At 39.8% G+C, this 25665-nt stretch overlaps 1 protein-coding gene across 1 annotated transcript in view; it reads right to left on the reverse strand.

Annotated features, from left to right (window-relative positions):
• Nucleotides 1-12462: 12462 nt before the first annotated feature.
• The window catches only part of LOC148538908 (uromodulin-like), a 202808-nt gene continuing 189605 nt past the window's right edge, over nucleotides 12463-25665 (reverse strand). The window contains exons 15-18 of the mRNA XM_088451929.1: nucleotides 21302-21464; nucleotides 17742-17841; nucleotides 16587-16604; nucleotides 12463-12827 (exon numbers count right to left, since the gene is read on the reverse strand). Of these exons, the coding sequence (XP_088308055.1) occupies nucleotides 12748-12827; nucleotides 16587-16604; nucleotides 17742-17841; nucleotides 21302-21464 (361 nt within the window). The 3' untranslated portion in view covers nucleotides 12463-12747. The remainder of the gene's footprint in view (nucleotides 12828-16586; nucleotides 16605-17741; nucleotides 17842-21301; nucleotides 21465-25665) is intronic.

Raw genomic sequence — 25665 nt, forward strand, 5'->3', positions numbered from 1 at the left:
TCATCTGATATGGTTATTACTAATAACTGATGTCTGCTGTTTTTTTCAGTCACCACCATAGTTAAGTTATTAACTTATTGATAATTAATAAATAGCCAACCAGTTTAAATGCCACATACTTCATGTCTCTATGTCATTATTATTAGTATAAATTTATGTTTAGAAGTGTTTATATATGTATGTTTATGTACTAATGTCAATTGCTGATAGGATATTTATTCTGTGTAATAAAGTAAATGTAGTTGTATCATCTGTATGATATATTACAGTTTAGGGAATATGATGTTTTTAAAACAACCGCTTGGCCCAACAGTGACAAGGGCAAATTAGTCCGGACATTTAATTGTTTACTAATCTTACTCAATAAGTGGGAAAATTGGATTTGCATAAATCTACCAATCTAGAAGGAATAAATGTACCTAAATATTTTAAAGGTGAGTATATATACTGTAGCAATTTAAACTGTTGAATAAATGACTGTGCAACAGGAGCTCCACCTAGTGGTAAAATTTCAGATTTCTCAGAAATAATCTTACAGTACATCCTGAGAATGCTTCAAACACAGAAAAAGTATGAAGGAGACTAGGAATAGAGGTACTCAGTAGATCAGAGACAACGAGGAGCATACTGTATCAGTGGCAAAGTGTGCTAGCTTTACTTCCACTCTGTGTTAGAGTGTAGCAATTGCTAATGGTTCAATAGCAACACCAAATCAAAGGGGGGATAACGTTAACTCTGTCAAGTCCCTCTATGAATAGCTATTCAAAAGACCATATCAATGGTCTTCTAAACATCCAAGTCCTCCGTCAAGACTTAAATATCAGAATCTTTAAAGATTCCACCAAATGGGCTGCTGCTAAAAATTTTCTAATATCACATGTAGAATGGCGGCCAAATAAACCTTGTTTGGTCACTGAGTATAATACAGGGTAAGAGCAATTTAAGCCAGCTGGCTAAAATCTAATTTTAATACAATATTGACCTATAGAAGCCTGGTAGCTATAAAAATCTGTCTTCAGCTTCGGCAATACACGTACAGTATCAAAGCTGAGTTAAAATATTGTTTGTAATAGAGTGTGAGTTTATTTGCTGGAACAAACTCACAACTACTCGAACATTTTTAAGATGTGAGTTTGTCCCGCAACTCGCAAATTTAATAGGCTGTGTATTTGCGGGTGTGAGTTTTACTGGCATGTGAGTTCATGCAAGTTTAACTATAGGTAAATGGGGGGAGATTTAATTGGCTGACAGAGGCAAACCCCAGGCTCTCTCAGCCAATAAACTCTTCCCCCATTGACTTCAATGACCACTAATAACCTGTTGTTTGACAGTGTGGCCGCACACAGCCAAGCAGTAGGCTGCTCCTACGGGACCCCTACTTGTTTGGTTTCCCATATCTTGAGAACCAGGACTGGTCCAGGAGCTAGCTGCTGGTTGATTAAATACAGGGTAACCCTACACATTGTTTCCTCTGTATTTTTTGAACCAGGGCCAGGTCAATGATCCTGGGGCTGGTTATGCTTTTGGGAAGGGGGACCCTACATCACTCTTTTTCTAATTTTTAACTATTTCAGCACTTTTACAATTAGAAGCCTGCACGAATCTCACTTATCTGTGTATGCTTGAGTGATTTTTGTGAGTTTTTTACTAATTTTGTGCAAGATTACAACTCAAAAACATCTGGATGCAAGTTTCGGTATTTGTGAAAATGCGCAAAACACACAAGTTTGCATGTTCTAGCAGCCTATTGAGTTTGAGTTATAAAAAAAATGTGAGTTTAGCACTAAACATTAGCCCAATATCTTGGAGTTGGAGGATTTGAAACGTTTAATACATGCTTGAACTTCTGACTAAGGGCCTGATTCAGCAAATATTGCAACTACTAAAGCATACGCAGATGGCAGATGGTGTCTCACTGCACAGGCATATCCATCGCAGTGCACGTGCACAAAGGCATCACTGCAATCGGGTCTGTGATCACAGTGACTACGCAGACCCATCGCAGAGTGATTGAAGTGCTGTTTGGGGGGTGGTGACAGGGGGGTCTTCGGAGAAATGCAGGCATGCCAGTGCATTTGATCGCCATTGCAGGGGCGTGCATAAATTAGCCACTGTGATGGCATAAGCAGCTTGAGCTCTTACTGCATGCAGGAAAGTTAGCAATTTAGTTGTAAGGTTTGACCTGCCTTAATTGTGCGAGTGGCTCCAATGTTACCAATGTTTTGGCTGGATTTCAAGGTATTATGGATGTGCGAGAGGGGAAGTGGGCGTCTACATGTTGTCAGTGAGAGTGCTTTGCTATTGCAATTATTAGCATACTTTTGCAGCAGAACTGTGTGCACGATTGGTACTGTGATCACAATAGGGTCTTAGTTATTGGAGCCTGTATAGAAACTGCAAGTTTGGAATCAAGAGTGGGTAAATGTGTCTTGTTGCAAAATGTAATTTAAATGGCTTGATCTGATTTTGGTTTAGAGTATATGGACTCATAGCAACTCTTCAAATCTTCAGTAGTCTGGGCATTGGAAACAGTTCTAGAACCATCAGACCTTTTCAGTTGAGAAATAAAAGGAGATGGTTGGGAGGTACACAGAAGATTTGCAAGCACCCTCCCAACACAATTGCTATATTTATGAAACCTAAACTCTTTATGACAGGAGTATCTATCTCCAAAAGATTGTAGAATTTCACTGATTTTGGTTTAGAGTAGGGATGAGCGGGTTCGGATCTCAGAAATCCGAACCCCCCCGAGCCGCGTCGTATCCGAGTCAGGCTCGACTTTTCCCGCCTGACTAGGATCTGAAATCAAGGCAAAACGTCATCATCCCGCCTTCCGGATCTCGCGGGTTTTGGATTCTATAAAAGGTCCCCGCGTTGGCGCCATTTATCACTCCAGCTGTGGACAGTGAAGAGGGAGGGTGGGGGCTAGGGCTGGCTGGGCTTTGTTGTGCTGCTGTTGTCCATAGGGGCTGTGTCCACTCAGTCCATAGGGGCTAACTGAGCTGTGTTGTGCTGCTGTTATCCATAGGGGCTGACTGGGCTGTGTTGTGCTGCTGTTGTCCACAGGGGCTGACTGGGCTGTGTTGTGCTGCTGTTGTCCATAGGGGATGGCTGCACTGTGTTGTGCTGCTGTCATAGGGGTTGGCTGGGCTGTGTTGTGCAGTCAGTTGTCCATAGGGGCTGTGTCCACTCCAAAGTCTATAGGGGTGGCTGGACTGTGTTGTGCAGTGTCCCATAAAGGCTGTAGTCCTAGAGGGGTGCTGTAGTGTTGTCCAGGGGGTGATCTGTGCATCAGGGGTGCTCCCCCAAAGTGCACTCCAAAAAAAAAATTTTTTCTGTGTTTGTGAATTTTGTGCACTGTGACTGCACGTGCATCAACAAAGGAGCAGCGCCAAGCGTGTGCCTGTGTCTCATAAGTAAAGGGCCAGCTGGCTTGTCCATTAAAGGGTGCAGTAACCCCCAAAGTGCACTCCAAAAAATATTTTTTTTTTTCTGTGTTTGTGAATTGTGTGCACTGTACGTGCATCCTCAAAGCAGCAGCGCCAAGCATGCGTCTGTCTGTTAAAGGGTGGTGCAACCCCCAAAGTGCACTCCAACAAAAATAAAACATTTTCTTTTGTGTTTGTGAATTGTGCGCACTGTACATGCATCCTCAAAGCAGCAGCGCCAAGCGTGCGTCTGTCTGTTAAAGGGTGGTGTAACCCCCAAAGTGCACTCCAACAAAAATAAAACATTTTCTTCTCTGTTTGTAAATTGTGTGCACTCCAAAAAAAATATATATATTTTTTGTGTTTGTGAATTGTGTGCACAGTAGCCGCACGTGTATCAACAAAGTAGCATCAAGCGCGCGCCTGTGTCATAAGTAAAGGGCCGGCTGGCTTGACTGTTAAAGGGTGCTGTAACCCCCAAAGTGCACTCCAAACAAAATAAAAAAAATTTTTCTTTGTTTGTGAATTGTGTGCACAGTAGCCGCATGTGCATCAACAAAGTAGCGCCAAGCGTGCGCCTGTGTCATAAGTAAAGGTCCGGTTGGCTCTTCCGTTAAAGGGTGCTGTAACTCCCAAAGTGCACTCCAAAAAATATTTTTTTTTTCTGTGTTTGTGAATTGTGTGCACTGTACGTGCATCCTCAAAGCAGCAGCGCCAAGCATGCGTCTGTCTGTTAAAGGGTGGTGCAACCCCCAAAGTGCACTTCAACAAAAATAAAACATTTTCTTTTGTGTTTGTGAATTGTGCGCACTGTACATGCATCCTCAAAGCTGCAGCGCCAAGCGTGCGTCTGTCTGTTAAAGGGTGGTGTAACCCCCAAAGTGCACTCCAACAAAAATAAAACATTTTCTTCTCTGTTTGTAAATTGTGTGCACTGTACATGCATCCTCAAAGCAGCAGTGCCAAGCGTGCGTCTGTCTGTTAAAGGGTGGTGTAATCCCCAAAGTGCGCTCCACAAAAATTAAACAATTCTTTTTTTCTGTGTTTGTGTGCGAAATTTATGCACTGTAGTTGCACATGGATCAACAAAGGAGCAGCACCAAGCATGCGCCTGTGTCCTATAAGTCTGTTAAAGTGTGATGTAACCCACAAGGTGCGCTCCACAAAAAATATAACAATTTTTTTTTTCTGTCTTTGTGAATTGTGTGCACTGTAGCTGCACGTGCATCAACAAAGGACCAATGCCAAGCGTGCGCCTGTGTCCCATAAGTCTATTAAAGGGTGGTGTGACCCCCAAAGTGCTCCAAAAAATAAAATAAAAAATTTTCTGTTTGTGACTTGTGCACGCTGTAGCCGCACGTGCATCAACACAGTAGCAGCGCCAAGCGTGCGCCTGTGTCTTAAATCAAGGGTCGGTTTGGACATCTGGTCTACTGTCACTGCATATGATATTGTCACCACTGACAGAGTGGTGGAGGATTACATTGGTGACAGCATCCAAGTAGGGATGTCAGACAGTCTGTACCTGTACTGGCAGGATAAAGAGGCAATTTGGATGCCCCTGTACAAACTGGCTCTATTTTACCTGAGTTGCCCCCCCTCCAGTGTGTACTCCGAAAGAGTGTTTAGTGCAGCTGGGAACCTTGTCAGCAAAAGGCGTAGGAGGTTGCTTCCACAAAATGTGGAGAAGATGATGTTCATAAAAATGAATTATCAACTCTTCCAGGGAGACCAGCCTCCAGAACGTACAGAGGGACCTGTGGTGGTGGATTCCAGCGGGGATGAATTAATACTCTGTGAGGATGAGGATGTACACAACATTGAAGAGGGTGAAGAATTGGTGGATGAGGAGGATGAGGATGACATTTTGCCTCCGTAGAGCCAGTTTGTGCAGGGACAGATTAATTGCCAGCTTGTTTTGTAGGGGCCCAAACGAACCAATCATTTCAGCCACAGTCATGATTGGTTTGTTAAAGTGTGCATGTCCTGTTTATACACCATAAGGGTGGGTGGGAGGGCCCAAGGACAATTCCATCTTGCAGCTCTTTTTTTTCTTTGCATTATGTACTGTTTGGGGCCTAGTTTTTCAAACATCCATCCTGTCTGCCACTGCAGTGTCACTCCTAGATGGGCCACGTGTGTGTGCTGCCCACTCGTGTCACTTAGCATAGTCATCCAGCTACCTCGGTGCAACCTTTTGGACTAAAAACAATATTGTGAGGTGTGAGGTGTTCAGAATAGACTGGAAATGAGTGGAAATTAATGTTATTGAGGTTAATAATAGCATAGAAGCAGAAAAACCCACAAATTCTGTGATTTTAGCTGTTTTTATGCTTTTTGAAAAAAAAAATACAGATCCAAAACACAAAACCAAGAACCCAAAACATGGAAGGGTGGTTTTGGAAAAACCAATCCAGATCCAAAACACGAAGAAAGATCCAAAACCAAAACACAAAAAGTGGCCGGTGCACACTCCTAGTTTAGAGTATATGGACTCATAGAAACTCTTTAAAAGTTCAGTTGTCTGGGCACTGGAAACAGTTCTAGAACCATCAGTTCTTTTTAGGTGAGAAATAAAAGGAGAAGGATGGAAGGTACACAGAAGATTTGTAAGCAACCTACCAACACAATTGCCATATTTATGAAACCTACAGTATACTCTTTATGATAGGGGTATCTATCTTCAATAGCTTGTAGGGTTTCATCAAAACATTGCTTAGCTAGTGAATACACCATTTTTGTTTGGGTGTGATACAAAAGGTTGACAACAAAAAGGTTGACACTAATTCACAAATATGAACATGAAAAAAGTTAGACAGTACAAAAGGTCAAGAGGTTCAATAGGTCACAGGTTCAAAAGATGAACATTAAATGGTCAAAACGGAAATGGTTGACACATTTTTTTTCTAACTCTAATCTTCACCCTAACCCTCCCCTTGGTACCTAACCCTAAATGCCCCTCCTAGTGCCTAACCCTACCCATTAGGGTACATAAGTGTCTAACCCTAACTGTCCCTCCTAGTGCCTAACCCTAAACCTCCTGTAAGTGCCTCTAACGATCTCTCCTAATGCCTAACCTGAACCCTCCTTTAAGTGTCTAACCCTCTTTTTTATAAAAAGTTGTGTCGACCATTCCTTGTCGACAAATACATGTCAACCTTTTGAACTTGTTGACCTTTTGTACCTGTCGACCTTTTGTACTGTCTAAATTTTTCATGACAACTTTTTTCATGTCAACTTTTTGATGTCGACCAAATTAGTGTTGACCTTTTGTATGGAACCCTCCAAAAAAATGCTGGCAGATTGATTGGGTTCTGACTAAAAAACAAATCTTTATTTTATGGTAAAATAAACTCCTTGGACCCCCTCCCTAATGACTAATTGGAATTTTTCAACTAGATTCAGTGGACTAATAATAACTTGTCATTAATGTGGTTTAAAAAATGACCTCAAGTTATCCAAAAATCAACTTTTTCATTAGTTTAGGCACTCCAAAGAATTTTTTTAAATGAAAAATAATTGCTTTTTTCTATATTTTTTCTTTTCCGTTTAATTTTTTTGTGATTAATTAAAAAAGTTTGCTGTTTATATATTTTTTTAAATGCACAAATAAGTGATTTGACACCATTTAAAAACTACCAGCCTTCTAAATGATTCTGATAATGGGGTTGTCACATTTTTGGGGTTCAGGATAGTCTCCCCACTTTTTCATGCACTTCTCCCAGGACACATTTTGTAGAAAAATTGCACACCCTCACAGCAATTACCACATCTAGGCATTTCTAATTGGATATCACATTTTTCGGGAGTGTGCATTCAAGTTTGTGTGAAGATGCAACTTTCATGAAAACAAAAATTCCCTTTGCAAACTTGCACCTATTTGGATTAACCCTTTTGTGTCTAAGTGTATGCACGTGTGTTATATATAATGCATATGTGTTCTCTCTCTCTCTCTCTCTCTCTCTCTCTCTATATATATATATATATATATATACAGACATGAGGGCTGATTGAAAAGTAATGAATCTGCCTCTGTTTTTCTGTCCCATAGGTAGATGTGTCAACAGTAGATTGGTTATTGTGAAGCTCATACTTTGTTGTGTCTGAATCTGTGGTTGGACTGCTGTAGTCTTCTTTATTTTGTCACAGTGTGTGAAAGGTTTTTGTACATTTCATCATGGCGGATGAGGAAGACTTGTCTGTGAGATTACGTCAGAAATGTGATTGAATTTTTGTGTTAAGCCAAAGCCGCGGAGATGTTGTACAATGACAGAAGGTTAACGTTATGTGGACTTTCATCATACGTCTTAATCGATGTCAGGAAATCAGGTATCCTCTCCAACATTTGAACAGTGTTCTTGCACGATTCAACTCGTCATCGCATCTGTTTTTCTATGAGATTTCTGGGTACCCATCTGGGACACACGTGATGCATTTTCAGTTCCTTTGTCACAATATGCTGAACCCATTCAAATGAGATGCCCAGTGAAGCCGAAAGTTTGCGTAAAGTTAACCTTCTGTAATTTTGCAATATCTCAGCAGCTTTGGCAATATTGACTTCTGTAACTGTGGTGGATGGTCTCCCAGAATGTGCTTCATCAGTCACTCACATATTACTCTCTTTGAAGTGCTTCTACCACTGAAATACTGCAGCACGACTAATTGTTTCTCCACCGTATGCTTGCCGTAAAATTTAATGAGTTTCTTTTCCAAGTTTAACACAAAATTCAATCACACATCTCTGACATAATCTCACAGACATGTCTTCTTCATCTGCCATCATGAAACGTATGAAGATCTTCCACTCGCTGTGACCAAACAAAGAAGTATATACTGTATATAATGTATATTAGAGATGTGCGGTTTGGTTCTCCAGAAATCCAAATCCATCTGAATTTCAGATAGATCCAAGTCACGTTTCTTAACTTCAAAGGAGATCTGGATAAATCCGAGTCACAGTTATGATCTTTTGGCAGTTCGGAATTCGCATTTGAAATCCGAATTTTGGGTTTTGAATTGCAAAAACTACTTGATTTTAGCTGTTTTTATTAAAAACATTTTATCTTTTTAAAAAAAAAAAAAATTCAGATCCAAAACACTTAAGGGTGATTTTGCAAAACCAAAACATGAAGATGAATCCAGATCCTAAACCAAAGCATGTGGTCAGTGCATATCTCTAATATATGTAGCACATGCACAGAAAGCTCTCCCCTTTTGACCCTGCCTATTGCTTTCTGAGTTCCACAAAACTTTGAAGTTTGAAAAAAAATTAAGAAATAGATTTTGCTCTCAACACCAGCAAAATGTTTCATTTACTACAGTCTAACCCTGTAGGCAGGTATACCTATCCACAACCTATATAATAAGTTAGAAAGCATGTCTGTCTGTTTGTCCTTTATGCATGCCCACAGTTTTGGACCTAGCTCCACCAAATTTGACATGGTGGTATAGTTTGACCAGGATTTTTTTGCCTGGGTTTGAACTTTGTCAGGGCCACACACTGTCACAGGATCTCTAAAACTGGGGACACTCTTAAATTACACAGGTTCTGGGGCTGGCTCCAAAGAAAATGGCAGTCTGCCAAAAACAATGTGAGAATGCAACAAAAGTATCATTTTAACCTCAATCTGAGCAAACTTGATGACTTAGGCAAGTTCATATTAAATCCAGAGCCCCTGTTTTTGCATACAAGGTTATAACTAGAACACAGTACACAGTAATGCCCCTTACACATTATACCTTTTACAGATAATGCCACATACTAGTAGTAGTGCCCCATATAACACATTATTCTACACAATAGTAATGCCCCTTAAGCATTATGCCCCCCCGCCCTGTAACTCACCTCCCCGTGTCCCTCCAGCAGCCTCTTGTCTCTTCCTTTGTGCCATCAGCAGGTGTGGATTTGGGGCCGGGACACCAGCTAATTACAGCTGGCACACCAGCAGCCAATTGCAGACATGGACAGACAGCACCAGAGAAATTTGATCTGGTACTGGGCGCAAGCTAATCAGAGCTTGCAAGCCAGCTGCCAATCAGGTTCCACCACTGCTGATTAGCTGCTGGTCTGTGAGCTCCAATTACCTCACAAACAGCGGCGGCTGTCTCTCCATGACTGCCTGCCAGTGCACCAGCTGTAAACAGCTGGTGGGCTGGCAACAAATCAACATTGCTAATGCCCCCTTTGATGGGCCTCACTGTACTGGCCCACCTCGTGTGTGTGACTGGATGCAAGGGGAGTGGTGGGCTACAGAGGCAGCTTGGGCACCATATGAGCCCCACCACTTGCACCCACTGTATTTATGTCACTGTTTGCATTCATGTTAACAAACAGTGGGATCCTTTTCGGTATCAATGGAATGGGGTTATAGGCAAGGACAATGCTGCAAATGTACTTCAGGGTCCAGCCTTCAACCCAAGCAATGCCGGGTATCCCAGCTACAGTAGTTATTAATAAGAGAATAAATATTCCATGGAGAATGTTCATTTTCTGTGACACCATTAAACTTTAGGCAATTACCATGGAAAATACATAACTACTAATCTACACTATGCACTCCTCAATTCTCCAATGCCTTGCCACAGTTTTGCTGTTAGGGCTGAAAAAGCCACTAAGAGAATCTGCGCTAATGAAAATATTTTCCCTTTAGAATTTATTATATTCTGTTAATTAACACCTTGTCTATAACTTGATAAAACTGAGGTATGGCTTACTGGGTTAGAGCCACATCCTAACCTTCCCCTCCTGTAGGCTTACCCTAACCTTCCCCCTCTGGTCCATGCAGAATGTTGACATTTCATTTGCTTACATTTCAGATACTGACATTGTGAACATGTCAATGTTCTGTACATGCAGAAATATTCAACGTTGACATTGTAAATCTCATCATTTCGACTACATCCTGATCTAACTCTTATTTACATTATTAAAGTCAACATTGTGACTATGGCCCTCATTCAGATCCACTCGCGAGTGGCTGTCCACTCGCAAGTGGGTCGATGGTCTGCACTGCGCATGTGCACGATGGAGGGAGCTCTGTTGTGCGCATGCGCGAGATGCGACGAGCGAAGGACTTTCCTTCGCTCGTAGTGTCTCATCAAAGGGGGCATGCTGTCGATGTTGACTGACAGCATGCCCCCTTTGGTGGGCGTGCTGGGGGCGTGCCTGCCAGACGGAGGCGTTCCCAAGGGACCGCCTACCGTCTGAAGCCGGCCCCACTGACATCACTAGTGATGTCAGTGGGAGTGATTTTGGCTCTGATAGAGCCAAAATCACTCCTGGCCTTGCGGCTGAAAACCTCAACCGCAGGCTGTTGCTCGCAGTGGCGATGGTCGCGGTGGTCAAGACCATCGCGACCATCATCCTGCATGCTCGTATATGCTGTAGGTGGTGACCCACAGCTATACGAGCGTCCAGGAGGACGATCCATATTAATAGAGGTGGGCCCTGATTCAGAGCGAGCGCTCTGGTCAGAGCGTCCGGCTCTGAATCAGGGCCTATATCCCAATCTAACTCCTATACACACCTCTTCACAAACACTAGCTATAATAGAAGCACCTTTATTTCATGTACTGTACCTTCATCTTTGGTTACTATGATTCTTCAGGTGTAATGGAAATACTGTAAATGCAGCTTTTCTACAACATCTGCACAGCTACAATCCAATCTGATGATCATTGATGTACAACCAGGTATTTCAGTGTGTTTATAAAGTATAATGTATGTATGAATGGCATCTGACTATTGTACTGTAGATGTTACAATAAAAACCCCAAATCAGATTTTACAAGTGAAAACTGTTTCCAGCAGAGCCCCTTCGTCAATACTAGTCAAAAATAAATTAATAGATAATGCAATCATTAATGTTAGTATTCACAAAAAAAACATTTGGTTATACTTATTCAGACTTAATCAGACTAGCAAAAAACAGTTTTGACTGACATCACTCACAGTTGTATAATAGATGTAATTAGGGGGTGAATAAATTAGGAAATACAGCGTGTTAATCAAAACAGTAGTAGTACAACCTTTGTTAATTGCATTAAGGCATGCTATAGTGGCTTTGTGAATCAAAACATTAGCAAAGCCTAGATAATTTATTGCATAAAGGCTCAGTAGCATAAGTTCATGCCAGGCACCAAGAGGCAAACTAGTTGGCGGTGCCCCCTCCCCCCATAGGCTTTGGCTTGCTCCGGTCTCTCTCCTCAACCATGTGTGTTTAGCTCTAGCCAGCACAGTGTTTCTCCAGCTATCCTGCAGTGTCTCTCCTGCCAGCTCCTCTCTGTCACTCCAGTAAACTCCCTTCACTCTGTCTCTTCAGCCAGCCTCCCTTTCTCTGTCTCTTTAGCCAGCTCCCACTGTCACCTACCAGCACCCCTCTTGCTGTCTCTGTAGCCAGTCCCACTCTGTCTCTTCAGCCAGCCCACCTCTTTATCTCCAGTTAGTCCCCATAGCTAGTCCCCCTCTCTCTGTGTTTTTAGCCAGCCCCTAATATCCCTCTGGCTCCACGTACCTTCTCCTGAGTCTTCTGGCTGCATCTTTCTGCTACTCTGACTGATCCAATGCATTTGTGAAGGTACTGTCAGTTGTTGGGTCAATATTATTTTGTTTATTGCGGCTCGCAATAAACATAAAAAAACACTTTATTGCACTGCCATCAGCCACCACTGGTGGTGCCTGAAGAGGAGACAGTGGATCCATGGACCCCACCAATAGATCCATCTATAATTGCTGGCTGCAATTATAGATGGATTTATCTGTGTGCCCCTGCTGCCCCTCTGACAGTTGGTGCCTGTAGGCAAGTGGCTTCACTACCTCTTGGAGTTCTGACACTGTCAAGGCTGGATTTGACTTATTTGGTGTTTTACTGTAACATATAGTATATAACCTCCAGACTATTCCCTGTGGCACTCTATTGTCAGGATAATGTATGTAATGTATGCATTGCTTTAGACCTTCAGAAATCATATTCTGACTCATATGGTATTGAATTTTCAAGTAACACTAAAAGCAATATGAAATAAGAAATATATGTTTTTCATTTTAGATTTATTTTAATATTGTAAATGAATTATCCTTTTATTAATAGAGGTACAGATCCCTTAACAAATGATTAATATAGTTTACAGGAGCTAAAAGTTAAATTTTAACTTACAGAAGCTTATTATATATTGAATCAACAGATTAGAGTTTAATTTAAATTGATTTGTTAATTAATCTCAATATATGTGTTGTATATAATAGCTAATAATATGCTATAAAGCAATGTAATATTTAGCTTTTTTTGTTATAATACTAAGTTGCTGCAGGGGACTATTGCTAACCGTAAATAACAAATAGCAAATTCCCTGTTATGAGTATAACCGTCATCATCATACGAGACATCAGGAAGGTTGCTCCTAAAAGAGAAGGGAGAAGGAGAAACATAATTAGACTGGTATCTTATACAGGTTGAATCTCCCATATCCAAATATTCCAAAATACGGAATATTCAGAAATGCGGAATATTTTTAGCATGACTCAGATAAAACTTTGATTTTTGATGGTTCAATGTACACAAACTTTGTTTAAGGCACAAAATTATTGAAACTAAAGATTAAAATGACCTATAGGCTGTGTGTATAAGGTGTATATGACACATACATGAATTTCATGTATGTACACACACACTTTGTTTGAGGCACAAAATTACTGAAAATATTGATTAAAATTACCTTCAGGCTGTGTGTATAAGGTGTATTTAAATCATAAATGCATTCTGTGTTTAGATTTGGGCCCTATACCTGAGACATTTCAATATGGTATGCAATTATTCCAAAATACAGAATATTCTGATATCCAAAATACCCCTGGTCCCAAGCGTTTTGGATATGGGAGACTCAACCTGTATTACTATTGCTGATCATATTTGCAGTAGAACATGAATGCATCTTCTGCTTCCCTCCTAAAGCTGTAACTCTATGAAAAACTTTTTCTATTAACATCACTGGGTCAGGCTATAAGCAGATGATTGACAATTAACATTTACCTTTTTTTTTCAGGATGCTATTAAAGATTTAAAATTCTGCAGGGTGTGCATGGTGTCATGTAATTACCATTGCAACCACAGTTACATGGCATATGATGTAGACAGGCTTGAGAATACACCTCTGATCTCTGGTCCTGATTCAGAGCCGGACGATCTGACAGAGCGCTCACTCTGAATCAGGGACGGCCTTCTTGTTTTTTAGAGCGGCCTCCTGGCCGCTCGCATAGCTGTGGGTGACCACCCACAGCAATAGAGAGCGGCCAGGAAGATGGTCATCAGGCTTGCGATGAGACCCTTGTGGTAGGGTCTCGTGGCCGCAAGCCCCAGAGAGATTTTGGCTCTCACAGAGCCGAAATCTCTCCCACTGACATCACTCGTGATGTCTGTGGGGCCACCCCCAAACGGATGCGTTCACATGGGAATGCCTCCACTTGGGCAGCCACTCCCCCGGCCCACTCACCAAAGGGGCGTGCTGTCACTCAACATCGACAGCACACCACCTTTGGTACAAGACGGTTTGCCCATCGCTATCCGAGTCTTGCGCATGCGCACGACGGAGCTGGCTCTGTCGTGCGCATGCACACTGGGCCACCATTGACCCACTTGTGAGTGCATAGCGCTCGCGAGCGGGTCTGAATCAGGCCCTCTGTCATGACATGTGTGACTGGCAGCCCTCCAGAAATTTAGAAAAGCAAATAATGATTTGAAAGAAGACAGCTAAGAAGTATAATTACCACTTGCATGCTCAAACATACATAGAAACATAGAATTTGATGGCAGATAAGAACCACTTGGCCCATTTAGTCTGCTCCTTGTTAACCCGTATGGTAACCTCAATCCTATTTGATCCTTAGTTCTTTGTAAGAATATCTCTGTCTATCTCAAGCATATTAAAATATATCTACTGTTTAAAATCTACCACCTCTACCCTTACTGTGAAATATTTTTTCCTCAAATTTCCATTAAACCTGCCTCCCCACAGTTTCCACACATGTCCTTGTGTTCTGATACTTTTCTTCCATTGAAGTATGATTCTCTCCTGCACCTTGTTTGAAACCCTTGATATATATGAAAGTTTTTATCATAACCCCCTTTCTCTTTTCTACTTAACTTGCTACTTAAAGCATAAATAAACCTTCCATTTGGGATTCCTGAAATACTAAGGTGTTTATGTATTAAAGCCAATGTGGATGAAAGGGCTATATATTTCAGTCTTCCTCCATATTTGCCTTCTCTTGAACACTTTGTGCTCATGATCTTGTTTTAGTGGTGCAAACCATCCTAGACTGTCTAGAACTATATATAGCGGGAAAAGGGTTTCTAGATAGAAGACGTTGGGCCTGATTTATCAATGAGTTTTATCATTCACAATGAGTGATAAAACTCATTGCGTGTAATAAATGGTGCTCCAGCCAATCAGCTCCCAACTGTCATTTTTTTCAAATAGATGACTGTTGGGAGCTGATTGGCTGGAGCACCATTTATTATACGCAACAACTTTTATCACTCTTTGTGAATGATAAAACTTGTTGATAAATGAGGCCCTAAGTCCATTATTTTTTTATTAGGAGTGTCTGGTGGAGAAAAGCATTTTTATTTAAGTTTAGCTGTAAAATTCTTATTGTGTTGAGCACTAAAAACAGCAATAAAATGCAACCTAAAGATAAAATGGCTACATCTGTATTTGACAAAACAAACTAGATACAAATTAAAGGTGAAAATTAGAGATTAGTAGTTTGGTTTTGCTGAAAACCAAACACATCCGAAATTGGGGATTCTGAGTCGAACCGAGGCATGCCTCAGTTCCTGCAGCCAAATTACAGTCTCAAAACGAGGCAAAATGTCACAATCCCAGAAATGTAGGCTCTTGCATGTTTGGGTTGCATGTAAATCCCTCACTGTCTACTTCATATTTCCTATTCCTCCCTGATGTCCTCCATACTTTGTGGGGTGAACTGAAAGCACTGCACAGATTAGTTATATGTAAAAAAATAGAATAAATGGTTAATTTAAAAGAAATACATGTGGTTCACCCTAAATCCATAACCAACACTGGACCTCTCAGCCTGGGCTGGTTTTTGTTTACAACCTTCAGTGTGTGTATTGTGGTTATTTTAATATTTTCTTTAAGGGCAGACTTTAGGTACCAGCAGGCTCTCAATGTCCATGCATGCTGGCACTTATTGTTCTACTGGTACCAGCATGCCAGGGCTGGCTTGCTGGAACTAGTAGTCCATCTGTAATGAACAAACAGGTCCTAATTACATAATTTTAGCTGTTTATATTAATTATAAAAGAAATCCAGTTCCCACTTTTTATTATTACTGTGACATTATCTGTATTTTTGCTGTAGGTTGAGTGTCCTATATCCCAAATGCTTGGAACCTGGGGTATTTCGGATATCGGAATATTCTGTATTATGGAATATTTTCATACCTTAATGAAATATCTTGGGAATGGGACCCTTATTTTTAATAATTTTGTGGCTCAAAGAGAGTTTGTGTACATTGAAACATCAAAAAGCAAAGGTTTCACTACCTTTGTCATGCTAAAAAAAAATCTGTATTTTAGAATATTACATATTTTGGAATATTTGGTTATGGGATGCTCAACCTGTATAATTATTCTAAATTATTATTTGATGAAGAAATTGAATCTGTATTGTTTTATAGGATTTAAAAAAATGATAAAAAAAAAAGAAATCCAGATCCAAAACCAAAACACAGAGGCTTGAACGCATCTGCTTGCACGCATCTGTAGTAGAAATACAGCATTTATTAACTGATTGACATGAACTGGTGAGAATACTGGAGGGCATTTGGTAAAGAAGAGTGATATATTGGAATTGTATTATCACAACATATCAGATATATCTGGCGTCTAATGTGGCACTTTTTGGTTTTGTTTGGGGTAGCTGGGAATTGTTGTGTATTTGCATGTACATTAGGAAACCTAGGAATAGAAATGGCTTGACAGTGCTATAAAAATGGAGGATGATATTTACAGGAAAGTGTTTTTAGACAATATGAGCAATTTTTGGAATGATGATGAAGATACACCAGTTATGGATATGTATGTCAAAATTATATGATCACAGTTATGACTGTAGCATAGTAAATGGAGTACTCACCATCACTGGTTGGATTTTCTGGAGATATAAAGAAATATATTAATACAAAATGATTAATTCTGCTTTGTTTATTCATATCTCACAACATGTGAAAAAATCAGGACACATTTGGCCACAGACAGCCCACTCAAACCACATGCAGATCCCACTAAACACACACAATTCTTGCAAGGCCACATATTTTTATGACCATTCTTTCAGTTTTTGGTCTTTCAACTTCAATGAGTGTACTGTAGTATGCAAAGCTTTGAATGTGAGACCAATGGAGTAGGATTCCGTACAGTTTAACCATCAAAGAGGCATTGAGCACTACTTTAAGTGAGGTGCCGTCTGTACCATCAAAATGCATTTTACAGCAAATTAATTAAGAATGAATTAAGAAAAGGTTGGAGTTTGATCTCATATGAATCCAATACTGCAGTATTATAGAGCAATACAATATACTATACTAGCAGCTTAAAAGTAAGTACATTATATAGCATTGGATCCAGTGTATGACTGGAGCATGATGCTTTGGGGAGTGTTCAGTTACCACAGGGGATGGTGCATGTCCCCAAAGGCCTGGACAGACAATAGAGACCATGTAACTGACCATCTAACAGAGTAACAATGTATAATTCAAGTGCACAGTCTGGAACTGACATTAAAGCAAGTGGTGGGGCCCTTATGCAGTGGGGCCCACCGGGGATTTCCCCTGTACCCCTGTGGATAATTCCAACCCTGATTGGATCTAACAGTGATGGAGGGAACATCAACTCTCAGAGATGTGTGGCTCTGGACATTCCTGAGAATTATAGAATCTCAACAGTGTTCATTTTACTGTGTACTTATATGGTATGCAAAGAAAAACTGATGTTCAAGAGGTGCATGCATCTACAGGTATATTTGTTTGTCTATTTTTATTTGTTTAATTTTTGCTTATGGGTACAATTATCCTTCAATGGAATAAAACAAAAATAAATTGATTAATTACCAAGATGAAAACCTGTTGTAATAAGGAGTGTAGTGCACATAGATAGTAGCATATGCTAGAGACGTAGCTACAGAATCAAAGTGTCCAACAATTTAAAAATGTTTTCAATTAATATTTTTTTTAGAGTGTCATTTATTGTTGATGATTAACACATTTTTTTATATACAAATAAGTAAACACACCTTGTCTAATTATAGGCCCCAAAGACAAAGTTGTATCTTTAGCTTCATCGTTGGTACGGAGGTTACGGATGGTACTGAGAGACCTCACTCCAGAGCAGGGCTAGAAGAAGTAAAAATACTGTAGTTGAAACAGGACAATGGTGAAGTGGAAGCTAGTATCTGTGAATTATTCATTCGTATTGTATCATCTATGTTGAACAGTTTTATATTAAGTGTGACAATGCTATGCAAATTTATAGCTACAAATCTCTCTCTCTCTCTCTCTCTCTCTCTATCTATATATATATATATATATATATATAAGAAGTAAACGCTATAGGCTCTGTGTAACCTGCTTGGAGTATCTTTTATTGGGGGAGTACTGCTGCCACTGCTTTTGCCTTTTACTTGTTACTCATGGAGGGCACCCATTACAACAGAAGAGAAGTGCCAAGCCATTGTTGTGTATACATATATATATATATATATATATATATATATAAATAAACAAAAAAAGGCAGTGCACTAGTACAAAATAGTCCATGAAATAGGACAGGATACCACAGTCCTGAAGTGATTTCACATAGACACACTGGACTGTGTCTTTTTGGTTTCATAGTGCACAGGCCAGCAGCCACAGCAATCAGCCGGCGTCTTCCCCTCACACAGACTCAGATCCGAATGGGTAGAAATCTGAAATATTAGAGCACAAAAAGGGGGCGCCACATCGTGCATCAAATATAGACAAAAGTTTTATTACATAAAAAACAAAGGCTATTTGCGTTCGTTCATTCAAAAACAAGGGGTGGCTATTCAAATGATCCATTCGCACATTGCAGTCTATTCACACCTCTAAGTCTGAACGAGCTACTACGTAGCAGTAATGTTAAAGATGCAGTGGCTAAAACCGACATTGGAGCCACGAAGCTTAATACGTGGTTGCGACAAAAGAATGGAGTTTTCAAATGTCATGGTTGTGTGAACTGCCCGTTTCTTCAGACTGGAGCACAATTTATTAATCCAAGTACCAACATTTCATATGATATTGGATACCATCTGAACTGTGACAGCCGTTTCGTTATCTATCTCATCAGGTGCCCCTGTCTATTGCTCTATGTTGGTAAAACCATAAGGCTCCTTAAGGAGAGGATTGCCTTACACCGGTCGTCCATTAAGAAGGCTTTACGGGCTGTGGATGCTAATACACCTCCGGTAGCGAGACACTTTGCAGCATATGGTCACACTATGAAAGATTTTTTATTTTTTCCTATTGACCATGTTGCTCCATTAAGGAGAGGAGGAGATCGTAATAAATTGCTTTTACAACGTGAATGTTTCTGGATTAGTCGACTTAACACTGTGACCCCGCACGGACTTAATGAGGGGCTGTCATTGAGTTGTTTTTTATAGTTTTTTGTATACTTTATTTAGTCTCTCTATATTGGTGGTTTCGCTGTTATGGAAATGTTGTTGTTGTTTTTTTTTCATTGTATTGTTATTGTTTTTGTATTATGGTTTTCTACTTTTTTTCTTTGGGTTTCTTTTGTAAATATCTTTTTGTCTATTATACACCCACCAATGATGTGGATCATGCTCGCTACGTTACATTACGTACCAATATGCTGGAGTAACCAACCTTTTGGAGTACATGGCGCTTTTATACTGGTGCTCTCTTTGTAGACAGTGTTTATTTGAGCTATTACCTAAGGAGTTATTTATTATTAATTTAGTTTACACTGTTCATTGAGTTGCGTTGCCCTGGTTACTGGTGACTCGATCCGTTTTTCGGATCGTCACTTCCGGTGCTCGCGTTGTTGTTAGGTTGTCTTGGTTACCTGTGACCAGTTCCGGTCCAGGAGCGTCACTTCCGGCATATCCGGCGTGTGTCTGAGCTATGGTCTCATGACCCGCCGCTGTGCGTCTATGTACAGGTGAGTATGCTTTACTTTGATTGTTGGGTGTATATGTAGGCAGGGGTTGTGGTTTGTATGATATGCCCTTGATGAAGGTGTCGGATTGACACCGAAACGGCTGTCGGGCGCTACTCTCTGGAGGGAGGACTTGTGATGAGTATTTTCATGATTGCCTGCTGTTTGTGCCATGATGAACTATTGCTATGACTTTGCTCACAAGCCCCTCAAATAACCTCGACATTTGTTCTCTACTGGATTAATACATTTTCTATGGATTGATATGGATGTGCTGACTCCTTCTTTCTTTATTACATATCATATTATGTGTTTGCACTCCTCATTGTTGCTGCTACCAAGAGTGTGCTGCTGGTCTCATTTGCACTACTATATATATATATATATATATATATATATTTATATAAGTAATTGCATTGCGACTTTGTGACTAAATGCCTAATTCAGGGGGTGATGTCACTGCACATAGGTCCTGATTATGTTCTTAGAGAGTCACATTTGTAATTTAAGTGGGTGTACCTTGATGGTGACACGGAGGTGGCTTAGCAAACTCACAAGGATGGGCATGTTATGGGAGTGTCACAGGAGTGTAAGGGAAAGTGGTTGTGTACACAGACATGACCGCTCACATAGGAGCTCATAGTCGGATGGAATAACTGCACCTGCCATAGGGCTGGTACCAATTTCAATGGTGTGACTGATGGTGGCATCTAAGGACGCAGCAATCAGTATTACTGTGTGAACATATTGTGACAGCTGCACCTCAGTCCTTTGGCTGTATGGATGTACACAAGGAAGGATTTTGTAGGAGCATTTGCATAAAGTCGCAGACAGACAACCACCAATAAATGCAGCTGCGGGAGCTTCTGCATCCAACTCATCAGGCCCTATGTGTGACCCATATTATATTCAGACTTGATAAAGAAATGTTAGTGTGGTTGCCAAGTAAAGCTTGATGTTATATAAATTGTAAGGACTGGAGCGGGCAGTGACTGAGTATCATACAGGAAAGTGTGGAAAGAATGCAAGTAAATAATGAGGTGTCCCAAGAAAAAATAAATATAGAAAGTGTACAGTATAATATCATTAAAACACAGTTTTTTTTCTTTTGGAGATATAGATTACAGTAGGATACCGACCATACTGTATGTTATGCATGATTCTTAGTAGAGATATGCAGTTTGGTTTTCCTAAAAATTGAACACACCCAAACTTTGGGGTTCCGAGTAGAACAGAGTCCCCACCTCAGGTCCGCTGTTAGTCCGGAATTCAGATTTAAAAACTGAATCTCGGGTTTTGAATTGCATGTAAACAGTTTCAAATGACAATTTTTAAGAACTCCAAAATTAAAACCAAAACACTTGAGCGTGGTTTTGCCAAAACCAAAACCATTACATTTGAGGGTGGTTTTGCCAAAACCAAATCACAAGGTTAAGCACACACCTCTAGTTAGTAGTTATTCTGATTATTAAGCATTATTATAATATATTTTTTTATTAACACTGCAAAAAGCAGCCATTTTGCAGCACTACAGACCTTAGTTTTGGAACTCATTAGCCGGAGATGATAGTGTTAGCAGAAAATTAAGTATTTGTATAATCCATACTGTTATTACACTGTAGCAGTAATTTGTTGCATTTGGCTTGTACTCACAGGTGTGCATGTCTCATTGGCCTTATTACAAACATGAATGTCACAGTGCAAATAGACAACATTTGAATCCTTGACATATCCAAAGAGTTGAACTGAGAAGCGTCCATACTGAGAGATTCCATTTTCAATCAGATTAATAGTGGAGTCCTGATTGCTGGGACAGCTGTAAAAAAACAATATCCAACAACAATGAAATAATTTGCTTGATTGAGAATTTGAATAGGTTAGACAAGATACTGGCTGTGGTCACTGCATGGATTGTACCTTAAGCTTAACACACATTAACTAGTTGGCTGGTTGGAGTGATAATTGGGTAATATATGGCAGAAAACAATAATAATTTGTTTGCACTCAAATGCCAAAAATGGCCGAAAACAGTCATTCAGACAAGTTTAAATCATAAGAAGCACTGGCTCAAACTATATATATATAAATATATGCAATTATAAAATATTATAAAGAAATGTAAAATAAGTCTCTAATATACCATATTTTGTGTATCAAATGGATCTGCAAAACCATTCAAACGAAAAGAAAAGAACTGAAATAAATAAAAAACAAAAAATAAAAATACATATAAAAAAATAAAATTCAAATAAAAATAAATATAAAGTAAAAGTAAAATGAATAAACAAATAGACCACAGTGATGTTTATGCTCTTTAGGGGTTGGATGGGTGCCCGCTGCTGTACTGCAGTGCTGCGGGTTACTGTCCCTACCTTTCCCTGAGGCTCAGCTTTCTGCACACGCCTCCAAAGCCGGTGGTAACTTCGGCGCTCAGTGTTGGAGGGACACGTGCACTTTGTCCCGTTCTGGATGCGGTGTTGGCCGCTTGCCGCTTGCTCCGGCTCGCTGCTGATCCGCTTTATTCTTCAGTCCCCTTGCTGGCTAGCTGGCCAGAGTTGGGAAATGCCGGTTCTGTATTTGTGGTGAAAAAAAGCTCCAACGCGTTTCGTCCACGTGACAGACTTTATCAAGGAAGCCGGGCTGCCAGTCACTGTTCCCATTAGTTTCTGATGATTGGCTAATAGGTGCTATTGCACCAGTGATGATTAATTACCTCATTAGGGTTCTACACTTTATTAGTAAGATACTTAAAAATACTTTAAAATCACCTTGTGCAAGTCATATATGCTGCTTGGTTTGGTTTAGCACATTAAATACTGTGTGATCATGTTATATTAATAAATAAGCAGAAAAATGGGTGAGATTAAAGTAAATAAAAATAATAATAAATATAAATCATAAAAATATATATATAAATAAATAAATGAGTAAAATAAAATTGAGTGAAAATTAAAACAATAAGATAATGGTTTGCAGACATTATAAAATGAACTATGAGTATGGTCTCAAGATAAAAATTATCTGTCCGTCAAAAATGAACTCAGTTCAAAATCTGTATTAAGGCCCCTTTGGTGCAGGGTTTTGAGCTCATAGATCCACTGGGTTTCTTTTTTTGACATGCAATGTAGATAGGTTCCTCTTCTCCAGTCTTGGTCCACTTTTTGTATTGCCATACATTTTAATCCTTTTGGGTCATTATTATGTTGTATGTGGAAATGGTCTGAGACAATATGCATTCTTAGTCCTTTTCTAATATTGTTAATGTGTTCATAGATTCTTGTCTTCAATTTTCTTTTTGTGCATCCCAATCACATTGTAATAAATAAATAACTCCTGCGGTGTTGCATGTTAAATTTTTTTTCACCGTATATTCTTTATTGGTGACCTGTGACTGAAAATTCGTAACTCCTTTAGTTGATACTGTATTCATTGTGCTACATCCTCTGCAATTGTTACAGTAATAGAATCCTTTGTTACTTTTGTTGCCACTTGGTCCTGGCAGTGGAATATAGCTTGAGATTAATGACGTTTTCAAGGTGTTTGCTCTTCTGTAGATCATTTCTGGTTTTGGTGGGATGATCTCTGTTAAAAGTGGGTCTGTCTTGAGAATATGCCAGTGTTTTGTCAGTATATTTTCTAATAGCTTGGTGTTGCTGTTATATTTTGTGATTAAGGCAACCTGTGGTGTCTTGTTTTCTTCTGGTTTCTTATATTTAATAAGGTCATTCCTATTCTTTTTGTATGTTGCTTTTAGACTGCTTTCCAGTAGTTCTTTGTTGTAGCTTCTATCTACAAATCTCTCCTTCAATTTACTGCTTTGTGTTATGAATTCCGAGTCCTTGGAACAGTTCCTCCTTAGTCTTTGAAATTGTCCCCCATGTATATTTCTAATCCATTGAGGATGGTGATTGCTTGATGCCAATAAATAATTATTACAATCCACTTCTTTTTTAAAAGTTCTCGATTCAATCCTGTTGTTTTCTATATAAATTTTGAGATCCAGAAAATGAATGCTAGGTTTACTGAATGATGATGTAAACTCCAAGTTAAAATTATTCGAGTTGATGTACGTCAAGAACTTTTGCAAATCTTCTTGGCTTCCGTCCCAAATCAATAGCACATCATCTATATACCTTGTCCACATATGTATATTTGCTCCATAGGGGTTGTTCTCCCAGATATAGTCATCTTCCCATTTAGACACAAACAAGTTCGCATAACTTGGTGCGAATCGACTACCCATTGCAGTCCCGGTCTGTTGTATGTAATAATTGCCCTCGTACCAGAAATAGTTGTGTTCTAAAATAAATTCTATACAGCTCATAATGAAATTAGCTTGACTGGTTGGAATGTCCGATTGATTGCACAGATAATGGTAGGTATGGGCACATCCATCCGCATGTCTAATACATGTATAAAGTGATTTGACATCACAAGTAACAAGTATAAATGAGTCCTTCCACTCGACCGTTGCTAGTCTTTGTAGTGTTGCTGTTGTGTCCTTTATATAGCTCTTCTGTACAGCTACAATTGGTTGCAAATAGCAGTCCACATATCCAGATAGGTTGGATGTGATAGATCCTATGCCTGATACTATTGGGCATCCCGGGGGATTTCTTTTGTCCTTATGAATCTTTGGGATTTGATAAAAGACTGGTAGTCTGGGTTCTGTTGTGTTGAGATAGGCATATTCATTTTTGGTTAGTATACTTAAATGTAGACCTTCATCTAAAAGTTCTGTTAGTTCTTTCTCATATCTCTCTGTCGGATCTGTTTCAAGTTTTTGGTATGTTTCAGTAACCATAAGAAGTCTAGCCGTTTCAAGTTTATAATCTGCAGTTTTCATAATGACCAGGCCACCGCCTTTGTCTGCTGGTTTAATTGTGATATCCTTATTGGTTCTTAGTTCCTATAAAAGCTTCTCTCTCTCTTTTTGTTAAATTCATTTTCATTTTTGATTTCTCCGGTAACATGTCAATTTCCTTCTCCACCAGTTTTTGGAATGTTTCCAGACCTGCTCCTTTCACATGGTAGGGGGTAAAATGACTTTGCGGCTTGAAATGTGTGTGTTTGAATTCTTGATCTGTGCTGTTTTGGACTAATACTTCATTCCTTAAGGCCGGTTCCTTTGCGAAGTATTTTTTCAAGCAGACCTTGCGTATAAATTTATGCATGTCTATGTACATTTCAAATTTGTTAGGTTTCGATTGGGGTGCAAATTTTAAGCCTTTGCTTAATAGGCTCAATTCTCCTTCATTGAGTGTGGTTGAGCTTAGATTAAATATGCCTTTTCCCAGAATAGAATTGGTGTTTGAGTTCGTTTTTTTGTTCAGTCGTTTTCCTCCCCTCTTACCTCTTTTTGTGGGTAAACTTTGACGGATGTGGATCCTCTATTTCGTCTAGGAATTCTAAAAAATCCTCCTCAGATTCAAGTCTTGTTCTCTTTTTTGATGATGCCGTTGGATTTTTCTTTTCTTCTTTGTTTCTTTCTGTGAGTCTCTGTCTTAGTTGGTAAGAAAGTAACTCAGTGTTTAATGTGCTAAACCAATCCCAGCAGCATATATGACTTGCACAAGGTGATTTTAAAGTATTTTTTAAGTATCTTACTAATACAGTGTAGAACCCTAATGAGGTAATTAATCATCACTGGTGCAATAGCACCTATTAGCCAATCATCAGAAACCCCAGAGTACTAATGGAAACAGTGACTGGCAGCCTGGCTTCCTTGATAAAGTCCATCACGTGGACGAAATGCATTGGAGCTTTTTTTCACCACAAATACAGCATCGGCATTTCCCCACTCTTGCCAGCTAGCCAGCAAGGGGACTGAAGAATAAAGTGGATCAGCAGCGAGCTGGAGCAAGCGGCAAGTGGCCAACACCGCATCCAGAACTGGACAAAGTGCAAGTGTCCCTCCAACACTGAGCGCCGAAGTTACCACCGGCTTTGGAGGCGTGTGCAGAAAGCTGAACCCCGTGTCTCAGGGAAAGGTAGGGACAGTAACCCGCAGCACTGCA

The sequence above is a fragment of the Taudactylus pleione genome, unplaced genomic scaffold (assembly GCF_031769625.1).
Source record: "Taudactylus pleione unplaced genomic scaffold, aTauple2 ptg000032l, whole genome shotgun sequence".
Taxonomy (NCBI): domain Eukaryota; kingdom Metazoa; phylum Chordata; class Amphibia; order Anura; family Myobatrachidae; genus Taudactylus; species Taudactylus pleione.